The sequence below is a fragment of the Corapipo altera genome, unplaced genomic scaffold, assembly GCF_003945725.1.
Source record: "Corapipo altera isolate COAL_440 unplaced genomic scaffold, ASM394572v1 104, whole genome shotgun sequence".
Classification (NCBI taxonomy): domain Eukaryota; kingdom Metazoa; phylum Chordata; class Aves; order Passeriformes; family Pipridae; genus Corapipo; species Corapipo altera.
The window spans coordinates 3,261,539-3,274,310 of NW_020884920.1; the positions used below are offsets into that span (position 1 = coordinate 3,261,539).

The following is a 12,772-nucleotide window of genomic DNA, read 5'->3' on the forward strand; positions in this document are numbered from 1 at the left end:
ATGCTGTGCATCAAATCTACTCTACTTGACATCAGATCTCTGTCTTTGGCATTGTTATCTTTGTTCTGAACACCCTTGTGTCTGGGTTTCAGGCTTTCCTTTCCTTTGTCTAGGTCTTCGTATCTCTTACTCTCTCGTGTATTCATGTGTGCTTATGATACGAAAAGGAAATGAATAAGGGATGGAGCACAGAAAACGAAAGGATATTTTGCTGCATCAATGTGGGTCATCACAGGGAATGAGCGAGAATATAAAAGGATAGGGCTGAGGATGGAAAAGGAAAGGAGAAGCCAGAGCACAAATAAAAGCCATTGGGGGGAATAAATACAAATCTGAGATTGAAGGTGGCCAAGAGAGAGAACGTGCAGCTGTAAATTGGTCAGTCTCTTATTCAAAGCACTGCAGAGAGGTTCACAGCCAGCCTAGTGAAGGGACACTGAGGACTCTGCACACCTTGGCAGTGACAGCCTCGATATTGGCAGGTACAATACATTCATACGTGTTCAGATTCTTTTCTCTGCTGAAGATGACAGTCTCTGTCCTTTGCTTCCTTAAGAACTCTTCCTTTGTTACAATATCTAGAAAGAGATGTGAATGGGGACAAAATCAAGTTTACAACAGCAGAACACGTAGAAAACTATCCAATAATACTTCACCCGGGATGCAAGGATGGTTCAGGGAAGGAAGATGAGCAATGAATTGTCTTAACAGCTGCCTCATTTCTTCCATTGAATTCAATTAAAGCCTAATCTGATCACAGCTGAGCATCTCAGCTATATCCTGCACCAATGAGTCCTTGGGCAATTACTACAGCACTATGAAGACATTAAATTAAAACAGTAAATACAATTCCAGCACCTAATGTTATATAGCAACAGTTCTGGGATGGAGGATGCTGAGAAGTGCTAAAAAAAGAAGGTCTCTTCAGCACAAGATCCTAAAGCAGGGATTTAGTGTTCCAACGTTTGTGTTTAAAGTTTCAAAAAAATTTGGCTTAGGTTGCAATGTGTGATACAGGCCCCCTTGTGAATTGCAGCTCTACATCAAAGCTTTTGTTTTATGTTGCAAGACAGGGGATATTTATTATAATACTTAACTTCTCAGCTTCTGTGTCTGGATGACTGTAAGGCTGCACTCTATGCAGTGGGTATTCAATATTAGTGTAAAAATGAAACGTCAGCTCGGTTTAATGCTGTGTTGTGTACAATCCTGCCCTCCAGCCATCACGGTACTGCTATTGCTTTAATAGTAAATACTTAGCATGGAAGAAAATCAGTCTTTCGAGTAGATCAAATGCACAATCTTCACAGCTTGGATGAGACAGAAACCTAAAGTCGCTCTAGGGAAGATATTCCTCATAATAGCAAATACTAGAAACAAATTAATCAAAATTTCACATTGCCTAGATATGCAGTATGCAAACAGTATGCAAACAGAAAGAGCACTCGCAGCATTTCAGTCTCTGAGGGGCAGCCTAGCAACCACACAGCATACACATGGATAATATTTATAGACACAGAATCTCATAACCATGTGCACTGGCTGTCTCAAAAACATTCAAATATCTCAGATAGCCTCAAAAAAAGCAAGATTTACAGCTACACATCACTCTGATGTGACTTGAAGTACCTCAAGCAACTCTCCCACGCTCATGGCCCTACGTGTGTGTGCATACATATGTTGGTATTTCCAGCACTGAGGGTGGCAGTCATGGCCCTCTTTTATCCCGTTACCTGGCTTGCATATGTTGAATTCCAGGGCACCTCCAGAGTTGAGAAGCTTTTGTACCAAGGGCTTGGCAAGCATGGTGGGGGTGAAAAGCACAGGGCGCCTGCGCTCACAGTGGATGGGTCTCACCAGGCTATAGGGGATCAGACTGAGCTTCTTATTGATTTCACTTTCAGAATCCAAATCTGAGTAGAGAACAAGACATTCATCCTCTGGTTTCCTCTCCATCAATATTTGGAGAAAAAGAAGGAGAAACACATGAACCAGAAATAACATGGTCAGTCATACTGGTCTTCCTTTTGCCAGGGTTGTCTTTACTATGTATGCAGCAGTATGATGTCCAACCTAACACTAAATAATTTAAGTGCCTTTTGCTTTCAAGAGATTATTCTATAATCTCTTCAACACAACACTTGCTTGGGAACTCTTTCTGCTTCTTAGCCTGACTTTCTTTGAGTTAAATGTTTTTGAACAAAAAGCAAGAAAGCACCTAGGAAGAACTTCCAGCCAAACAGGAAGTTTCAGTGTCCTAAACTTGCTCATGAAGGCTCTTAGTGCCCCAAGTAGCTTTAGCAAAATCAGTTTTGGTCACAAATGCTGTTGAATTTTTGCAGAGCGGACTGCAAATGCCAGCGATAGGCAAGACCTGTGACACTTTTCACAGCCACACTGTTATGTTGGATGTTTGTGCAGGCCTTTGTATCAGTGCCATGTGTGTAAAAGCTATTTTATGTCCATACCTTCTAGTTTCTCAGGCAACTGCTTCTTTGCTTCTGATGAGGTCCGTGCCAGACCGGAGGGCCAGCCGGTGACGATGCGGACGCGCTCGTTGCTGTTCATACGCTTGTATTTGTTTTCAGACCTACTGACAAACTGAAAAGGTGAACAAAAAAAGAAAAAAAAAAAAGAGATTTGACCCTCATTTCTTGCATTGTTTATTCTCCCATGTATTCATCAGCCAACACGTGTTACCTACGAGGTCTGAATTACCAATGTCTATCAAAGACAGGACCCCATGGATCTGTTGACCGAATTGTAAGACTCTTTAAATATCATAGATCTGATTCAGAGCCTTTGCTAATCCCCTTTGGGATTTCTTGTTTTGTTCTCTGCTCTTAAGAGGCATGGTTTCCCTTCACAGAGCTCCCTGCTATCACCAGTACAAGCACTGATGTGCCCTCAGCAGAGTAACACACCCAGAGTATGTGCACAAACGTATCACAGGTTATACCCAAACTGCCTCTTCTTTGCTCTACCAGAGAGACTTAAAACCTCCCAAATGGCATCTTTTACAGTCATTTTACATAAGAAACAGGTTCCATGCTTTCCTTTCTCATCCACCCAGCTATTCCTCTATCCAAATATTAATTCCTCCTCCTGTGTATTTGCTAACCTTCACAACCACCTTCCTTCACAAGACTATCTTTCACCCACACAGTCTCTGTCACGCTCAGAGTCACTGACCCACAAATAAAGGACTATTTTCTGATGGAGCCTTATCTCACAGACTTGGAGATTTGGTCTAGCCAAATGGATTTGTCCTTATGGTTCAAGCAAAACACATTTCAGCCTCTGATGGCAAACATGTGGGATTCCTCAAGGTACATCAGTAATGGAAGGTATGCTCTTCAAAATGAACACCCCACACCACCAGAGAAAACACAACCCATCCTTCTCTTTCATGTATTAAATCTCTTTTTGATAGGAATAAATTCCGATACAGCCTCTATACCTGAGCTGGGATTTCTGGGGGAATTAGGGTAGCCTGAGAATATCTGCTGTTCAGATCCACTATTTCAGACACTGCATTGAAGATTTGAACTTTATTACCTGTAAAATCTGGCCCAAAAGAAAGCTGGCTCTGGACAGGCGAGGGCTGGTTTTTGGGTCGTTCGGCTGGGCAGGCTCCTCTGGCTGCAATGTATTCTATCAAAATTAACACAGGAATTTTTCTTCCCCACCCTCTTTTTTATATGTATATATTTTTTTTATCATAACAACTGAGAAAAAAAAACAACAAGCAAAAGCAGATACTTTATATTTCCAATTAAAGGGATACTAATTGATACCTATCCCAAATACAATGTTCTGAACAAACTGCAGACATAGCATGGCCTATGCTGAGAAACCCTGCTCATTCACTGCTCTTCCACATTCCCTTTTTCACAGGAGACTGTTCTCCACACCTTAAAAAAGAGGTAATTTGTGCACCAAGACAGAGCGTGCAAAGCTCTTGCTTTCACCAGCACCTCTGCCAGTGATCTCTGTCCCTCTGATCAGTGGGGACACAAGTACAGAAGGAATGTGTGACACTTAACCTTGACTGAAATCAAGTACAAGCACTGTCTACCTGCCTCTGCAAGTGTTAGAAGCATTTGTGTCTCCCAAACTCTAAAAATAACTTATGGTAACTAATACACCCAGAAGGTAGTTTTAATTATGTAAAGATGGAACTTTGGGGTCTAGAGAAAGAAAAATCAAATTATTTTGACTTATGGAAAAGGAGAAATTAGAAGGGCTACTGTGTGTGAAGACTTGATAATCCCAGTTCTCTCCATAGCATGTAAGTTGGAAGAGACAGGTCTTTCTAACGTGGGACAATGGGCTCTGTGGGTTAGAGGTTTGTTCACAGTAGGAGAGACATAATTCTGATTATTAACTCCAAGGACACAACTTCTTCCTCATGTGCATATGAAAGTGCATTGGAGGTTTACAGTCTGAGAAGAATGGAAAGGATTAACTAAAACACAGAACAGAGATTTGACTTTTAAAGTGTGCTCCCTCATAGCTGGAAGGGTTAATTGTGAGTCAGAGCTACATTCACTGCCAGGGACAATATTATTTAAAGTAAACATAAGGTACCCATTTCCTGGCACAATCAAAACCTACACAGAGTGTAAACAAGACTTTCTGTAAACTGATGATGAAAACGGAAAAATGAAAAACAAGTACCAGGGAAGTATCAGGTGTTAAAAAGACCTTGTTTGTACACACTTACCCGGAGTGCCCGAAGGGTGTTATAGGAGTTTTCTGTCTCATCTTTGCTTCCTCTGTGCATCAACCGCTGCAGCTTCACCAAAAGAAGTTGCTGGGCTCTGAAAGAAGGAATGGAATCGCATTGATCAAGACATTTCTGAAACCACTCAAAAGAAAACTGGATTGTAACAGCTCTGTGCCTACAGAAAGGATTGAATAGAAATAGCAGTGAGGACTGACTGAACCACGCAGTAAATGCAGGAACAAAATAATGAGCAGGACTGCAGTGCAGTTAAGGATTAAAGAATCTCCATGGTATATTTTCACATGATACTTTTTTGAGTAACCCACATTATTCTTTCAAGTAACAACTGGAATCTCTTTTCTACAGCTTTATAGCTTGTATTACAGTTTAACATCACCAGCCCTTATGTCAAAAATTAAGACATATACCTCTTTCCTAACACCAGTTTTCATGTCCCTATTCACAGAGCCACTGCTCTCAGTCGTGGTCACTCAGCATCACACTCACCTGCTGTAGCTGGGGATGGTCCCCATTTCCAGGTCTCTGTCTGTGAATGGATCCACCCTGGCACAGTGCCACTCACACCTGCCCTGGTACATGGTGTCCAGGATGTGGACGATCTCGTCACACCTCACGGACAGGGAGCAGCAGTCCAGCTGGCTGGAGATGTTCAGGTTCAGGCGGATGTGGAACGAGTCCCCCGACGTGATCAGCCCTTCCTCCAGCTCCGACAGCAGCTTCCTGTAACCTGCAGCAGTGAGGGAAGGGGTGAAGCAGGATCTCACACCACGGTGTTGCTGCATTCCCGGGAATCCTCTGTGAGAAGCCACAGCACAAACTTCTGAGGCTCCTCTGAGAGGGGGTCTGTACTTGCAGACTGCTGGTTACACTGGTTGCAGCAAGGTCGTGGGTCTGTCCCTCAGAGACACCAATGGGGCTCAGGGACAGCTCATGCTGCTGGTGTCAGATCTGTGAGAATATTCTCAGTATAATGCTACTTTTAGGGAACTCCATTTTCAGTACTCCACCCATGACCTGTGAAACAGAGAACTCTTCCAAGACACAGACACAGCCATAGCTCCATCCTCTAAGTACAGTGTGAGTTCTGCCACCAATTTAACGACAAGCTATTCTCCTTATTATTAGCTCTAATTGGCACTCCCAGAACCTATAACATGCTTTATCTGCAGTTAAGTGGTGCTCAAAAAAAATTGCAATAGTCTTTCCTATGTCTGAAAACATCAAAGAAAATCAAAGACATCACTTTGTGTGTGATCTATGCAGCTGAAATTCTCTAACCAGCACACCCCCCCCCCCCCCCCCCCCCCCAAAAGCCAATTTACACATACCAGTAAAAAATGGATTTTGGAATGTAACTTTTGATCCATAACCTGAAATTATCATTATAGGCCATGAACACAAAAATCAAATTCTGTTTGCCAAACATGAACTCCAGCTGTTAAAGATAAGATAAAGCCACAAAGGTAATAAACAGGGCAACTCCATCAGGTAAATGCTAAATCGACCAGCTGGATAAAGATCACTCAGCTCACCACATTGTATTGCAGAAAACTGTATATAAAAATAAGCTTGAATGTGTTTTGTGATTCATGTCTTCATTGGCCCACCACATAAATTCTTCAGAATCCTGTAGTGACAAGCATATGGGCTTTTTTTTGTTCTCAGTCACAAGGTTAAAAGCTGGAACAGTTCCAAAGAGGAGCTGTAATTAACACCAGTGGCATTCTCCAGATTTATCCCAATACAAAGGATGTTCTGGTTTTGTCATTCTCTTCCAGACAGGTTGCTGTAACAGACCTGGGACTATTTGAGATAAGAAATATTTCTGGTCTTACCTTCATGATTTGATTTATACTGGAGTGTTACTGGACCACTGCACCTCTGAATTGTCCAGTGAACTTCTTCCTTTGTGCAAGTATCCAAGGGAACACTCTGATTTTCCCCTTTAATGCAGCCCTCCAACTAGATATGAAAGAAATATTACTTTCCAGTGCAGGTTCAATCTCTAAGTCAATTATACCATTTTTTTTAAAGTGCCATAATCTTTTTCTGATTAAACAATGCAGACACTTTGCTATTGGGATGTAAATTATGTTGTAATTATTTAATTTCTTTTCTCTCAAATTAGGAATGCCAGAATTCAACACAACTGCAGCACTTTGGCAATCCCAGGCTTCCCAGGAGTAAGTTGTGCAGGAATATAAATTGTGGGGTGGGGCTTTTTTCCCCCTTGGAGGCATTTTAATAGGAAAATGTTTTGGGAACACTGGCAATAGAGAAAAAACTGAGCAAAGAGAAATTCAGCAGGAGCACTGTTGAACTTATGTGAAACCAGGGACAGCATATGTAGGCGGCCAGACACCCAGAACTGTTTGGTGATTATTTCCAGCTCACCAGGAGGATTTGGTGGCCCTCCCGAAGTCCAGCTTTCTCCGCAGGTGATCCTGTCTTGACAGAGCTGATGAAGCTCCCCCTGTCGTTGCCCCCCACCAGGGTGATCTCGGAGTTGAGGCTGTCCCCGTTCAGCGTCACGCGCTGGATCGCATGGCACGAGTTCCTGAGGCGGCCCACGGACGTGACAGAGGGACGAAAGGGCCTGTGGTCACAAAAGGAAGGGACAGTTACCTCAGTCTCAGTTAAATGCATGATAAACGAGGGACATATAAATAAACTTTCAGTATTATCAAGCACTGAGGTCTAAGGACTAACAGAAATCCTTCTCGATGCTGCACAGGTTCTGGAGAAGGGCAGCTGGACAGCTTCAAGTACTCTGGCACGACTGAGTAACTCAGTGTATAACAGTCCTCCACTCAGCAACCTCTTGCAGCAAGACAGCAAGATCACAAGGACAAATTCAAGCCTTTAGAAAATTTTGTCTGCCTCGAAGTTTTTGAAATTTTAGGATGACCTTTGTGAGTTTAGAGGACATGAAAGGGCTCCAAGATAACATGTTATACTGCCACCATAAAGAAGTAAAGACTTAGCACAGTATCATAAGGTATTTGTGTTAAATAACAACTTGTGGCATCATTCCTGCCATATCTTCAGCAACCAATAGATAAATAGAGGACCTCTACCACAGCAGACTGTCCCCTCAGTTTCTGTCATCTCAAATACCTTTCCAGAGAGAACTTCCTAAACAGGGAGTTGACATGCTCAAGGTCATAGGCGTCCAGGCCTTCTGACTGATGAGAAGAAGAGGAAGAGTGCACTGAAGGAGCTCCATGTGACTGCCTGTCATGACTGTCATCTGGAAAGAGAAACAAGAATGAAAATGAGTCCTAGATAGAGTGACAAAAATGCAAAAGGGGAAAAGGAATGTTTGACTGGTCCCAGCCAAAGCTGAAGGAGGAAATTCCTAATGCAGAGGCACGATTCATACCTGCAGGACAAGCACAAGGAATGCCAGTCTTGCTTACTGGACCTTCCTGATCACTGTCACAGAACAGCAAATGGGAAGAGGCCTCTGGAGACTTGTCTTGTCTAAGTCCCTGCTCAATGCAGGGTCAGCTCAAGTAGATTACTCAGGACTTGTCCAGTTGGGTTTTGAATATCTCCAAGGACAGAGACTAGTCAACATCTCTGGACAACCCCGTTCCAGTGTTTGACCACCCTCATGGTAAGAAAATTAACCCTCTTCCCACTCAGTTCTTCAGGAATAACTACTTTCTCATTCTCAACCTAGCTGACCCTTTGTTTTCTTGATTTATTCTCAGATTGTGTGTCCCATTATTTAGAGCAGGAGTTGGTTATTTGCCAGTCTCTGATTAGCTGGGGAGCTAATCACACAGATCTCATAGTTCAACTACACACATGATATCCTCTTGCTTACCATCCAACTCCAAAGCATCACATCCAAAGCTGTCATTGTCCTCTTCAACCAGGCTGGAATTAAAAACAAAGCATGAGATAATGGAAGAGAGAGAGAGAAAGAGAGAGAGAGACAGAAAGCTGTTCACTTGTCAGCTTTCAGCAGATTTCCAACCTCAGCAGATTTCATTAAGTTCTGAAGGAGGAACTTCTGTGAAAAAGGAAGAAGTTGGAGGTGTTGCATCAGGCAATGGCACAGCTGCAGAAAATCAAGCCAGCAATGTACTTGTGGGTCCAGGGAAAATGAGGGAAAATGGCAGGAAGACAATATGTGTCAGCCAAGATGGGAAGCATGGGAAGCAGCAAAAAGGTTCAGAGTGAAGAACTGCTAACAGCAGTGAGGGAATGAAGACCTTGCTGAAGCCAAGGGGAAGCTGCTGACTGATGGTCTCATGTGTGACTCACACCACATCTGCTTCAGCACCAAGATAAATGGCTGCATAATGCCTGCTGTACATACCCTGCACCATGGGCTTTTTCCAAGAGATATCAAAAATGTCAGAAGCTCACTGATGGACAGAGTGAATGCAAGGGAAGGGACTGAGGTGCAGCAGTAAAGGAGTAATTCACTTGCTTGATTTAAAACCCTTGAAGCATTTTATATCAGTTTAATGGTACCTCACACCTTTACTCGGGTACCTACAGCACAGAATGAAGGTGTACCAAGCACAGAAACTGCCCCAGCTCTGCTCCCAGTCCAGCTCCCACTGACACGGCCCTTCCTGTGAAAGGTGACTAAATTGGTTGGCCTTATAAACAAACAGTGAAAATTCACCAAAATTTTTCTCTTCCAGGGATATTGGGGCTGTCCAGCCAAGTGAGTGATCTGCCCGCTTCCCTGGAAGGACTTCATTAAAGCATGTCCTTTGGTTGCAAAGCTGTTTAAATAACAACTTGTTGTTTTTCCCATTCAGAATGATTTGTAGGTCTCCTGTGGAGCTGATATTCCTCATATTTGGCTTCAGATGAAGGGTGAATTTTTGCAGCCAGGTTGCAGAGAGTCAGCTATTTTTATACCATGCATAAGCAGAGAAATAATATACCTTCTCCTACATTAAGTGATGATCTCACTTTTTTTTTCCCCACACAAATTAAGATCAGATGAACTGTGAAACCTGCATCTTGGCATGCTAATAGCAAGTATTTGGTATTATGTTGACAAATAAGTTAAAAAAAAAATTACCAGGCTAATTATAAAGTTATAAACTACAGTGAGCTTTTGGGCACGTTCTTGAGATACTTGACTTTAGTGATTACAAGCTCAATAAAGATTACATTCAGACCTTGCTCCAGGGTACCTTTTCTTCCACATGTTGGTGGGAAAGAGTATCTAAGGGAAAATTCCAGATTCCAGTACAACTAAGTCTTCCAATGCCTTAACTTATGGAACAGGATATAGTTAGAGCTACAGTGAAATAAGCCCACAAGATGAATAATCTCCATGTAACCTGTACTGCATTCTGTAATATACTGCAAATATTGAAAAGTTCAGGCGTGCCAAAGGCATCTCAAGCACCTGAAACATGAACCATACAAATCATTAATAAAACAAGCCTTTTTCTCCATCTTGAATTAATACAGCACACTTAAAAAAGGGACTTGGAAGACAATATAGGAGAAGCTAAGGGAGACCAGAATAAATACTGCCTAAATCCTCAGCAGCCTAGAAATTTATAAGGGAGAACCAGCTGAGGATGCCCTCAATGGAATGCTGTCTTGCAAAGCTGTCCAGAAAGAGAGAGGCAAGTGGTTGTCTGCCCAAAATCAGTTTTGAAAAACGTAAAAATCTGAATAAAGTTCTAACAAAGATTAGATATTAAAAACAGATCTAATAAAGACTCAAACCCCTCACATGTGTTGCTTTCTTCTAAATTGCTTTGCTTTGGTTTTTTCCTCCTTCTGCTTGAGACCTTTGGGGACTGTATTTGTATCTTCTGATGTTTCTGATACAAACACTGATGCCATTGACACCAACACAGTGTGGCATTGCTACAAACCTTTCAGAAAAGGAGTCAGTGCCATTTAGGGAACTGTGAGGCAGGAGAGGTCTCTCTCCTTCCTGCCACCGACTTCCCACTCACCAGCTGATCTGATTTCTATGCCAGGGGAAGTCCACAGGGCCGTGACCCCACAAAAGTGGAAGCTGCAGCAGAAGGTGAAGCCGAGGGCAATGCCACTCTCTCCCCTCATTGCTATGCTGAGATACAGAGCCCTGAGCCTGACAAAAACCACCTCCCTCCTCCACTTCTCCCCCCTGTTCTTCAGTCATTCAAGCAGCTCTGCTCTATTTTGGCAGCTTTACAGAGCAGAAGGAGGGGCTTGGAGAGAAGGGGAAAGGACAGGGACAGACACAGGCAGCAAAAACTGAAGCTGTATCAGTGTATGAAGGTAGAGCACTTTCTCCAATAGCACTGGTGCCATTTCAGTACTATTTCTATTTATGTACATTAAGAAGTCACTGTTGCAGGGGTATCACTATCATTCATCCCAGCTGAACTATCAGAGACCCCTGAGTGTTTTGGACAAGATATGGGATCAAGGACTGCAGCCTTGAGAAGTTTAAGCAAGTTAATCCTGCCGCCTTAGAGAAGCTCCTCAACTAGAGCCAGACACAAGGACATCTGTGGCCCTTTCTGCCTTCTCCTTGTGACAGCAGGTTCCAGACACGTTTCCCCAGTGTGGAGACCCACCTGCAATGAGGGGCATCCTCTTTGCACCGCCGGACTATGGAATCGTTTCCTGGAGGCTCGGGAGTGGTCGACATGATGCTGTCGTTGCGATTCCTCAGCACTTGCTTTAAGCAAAACACCAAAAGGTGTCAGCAAGGTTATCTGTCTGAAATGTGCTCTCATTTCTAACTCACAGTTGCATTAGCCTGTGGTCCTCCACTCTGCACACGACAGTAAGAAAAATTGATTCTGGCTGTGCAGAGTGCTGCTTACAGGAGCATTCATATATTGCAGTGTCTCAGCACTGTGCACAGCTTGGGTGCTGGCACTGTACCTTTTCCTGGGACCACAGGGCTGCCTGATTTACTAAACCATTGTAACTTTACCCTTGATGTGTGCATGTGTTGCACAGCTGACATACAGGATGAAGAGGATGCAAAGCAGAATGTATGTGTACTTATTCATATATATATATATATATATATATATATAAATAAGGAAGAAAAATACAGATCTCCATACATTAAATTATTAATCTCCCAGTACACTGGAAACTAAACTTTGAATTGTAGGAGGGAGAAGACAGTGTAAATCATCTAAACATCCAACAGATATTCCAAAGAATATTCCTAACCCTGCTAAGCTTATTAAAAGTGGCAGGGAGTTCTTTCCTGGCTATTCTTGAGCATAATTTTAATTTCCTGGGGGCAGCATTTTTCATAGTGTTCTAGAAAGATGTTTTGTTCTTTGTTATTAACACTCTGCGAGAGCACTCTCTCTATCTAGTTGTCCTGCTGTGTCAGTGCTCACATATGTATAATGGAGTATCTACCTTATGGGGAGATTATGGGGATACAGCAAGCAGAGAAGAAATGGTTTGAGTATGGTATGCAGAAATTTCCAACTGTGATCTGCACCCCTTTTCTCATTCACTGATACTTATAGACGGGAAAGGCATTAGGGAACTCAAAAAATGCTTAAAATTTTCTTAAATAAGTTACAAAGCAGCTTTGAAAGCAAATCTCTTTCTTCTAACAGTAAATGTGAAATGGCATAAGGAGACAGCAAGAGGTCATAAATACCTTTGAAACATCTTTAAATAAACATAAACCAATTCTGTTATTTTGGAAAAGGCTAATAACATGGTTCTAACAAAACGCTGGTAAAAGGATTAAGGGAGCCGCTGACAAGGGCCTTGAACGTGATCACAGCTGGGATGCTGGGACGTGCTAATGCTAGGTTGTGAGAGCTCTGAGCTACAACAGGAGGAACAGTCTAGACAGGCCAGGGGCACGTGGAGGCTCCTTACAATCTTGCTGACTTCACAGCTGCTGATGGAGACAGAAGAACTCGTGTCCGTGCGGCCGTTGCTGGCGTCGGCCCCGTCCTCGTCCTGCGCTCTCACTGCTGCGCTCGGGGGAGAGAGGGAAACACAGACAGCACAGGAAACCAGGTCAGATCACTGCCCAGACAGAGTCCGTCA

The 12,772-nt window shown here is 42.9% G+C and overlaps 1 protein-coding gene across 5 annotated transcripts in view; it reads right to left on the bottom strand.

Annotated features, from left to right (window-relative positions):
• Nucleotides 1–12,772, bottom strand: part of CARD11 (caspase recruitment domain family member 11) — a 45,396-nt gene that overhangs the window by 2,912 nt on the left and 29,712 nt on the right. For 4 of the 5 annotated variants that reach the window (XM_027656708.1, XM_027656704.1, XM_027656707.1 and 1 more), the window contains exons 11-22: nt 12,599–12,696; nt 11,311–11,414; nt 8,583–8,635; nt 7,868–8,000; nt 7,145–7,346; nt 6,586–6,712; nt 5,237–5,477; nt 4,727–4,823; nt 3,559–3,654; nt 2,469–2,601; nt 1,734–1,913; nt 454–578 (exon numbers count right to left, since the gene is read on the bottom strand). In XM_027656708.1, the coding sequence (XP_027512509.1) occupies nt 454–578; nt 1,734–1,913; nt 2,469–2,601; nt 3,559–3,654; nt 4,727–4,823; nt 5,237–5,477; nt 6,586–6,712; nt 7,145–7,346; nt 7,868–8,000; nt 8,583–8,635; nt 11,311–11,414; nt 12,599–12,696 (1,589 nt within the window). The remainder of the gene's footprint in view (nt 1–453; nt 579–1,733; nt 1,914–2,468; nt 2,602–3,558; nt 3,655–4,726; nt 4,824–5,236; nt 5,478–6,585; nt 6,713–7,144; nt 7,347–7,867; nt 8,001–8,582; nt 8,636–11,310; nt 11,415–12,598; nt 12,697–12,772) is intronic. The other variant, XM_027656705.1, reaches the window with a different exon arrangement.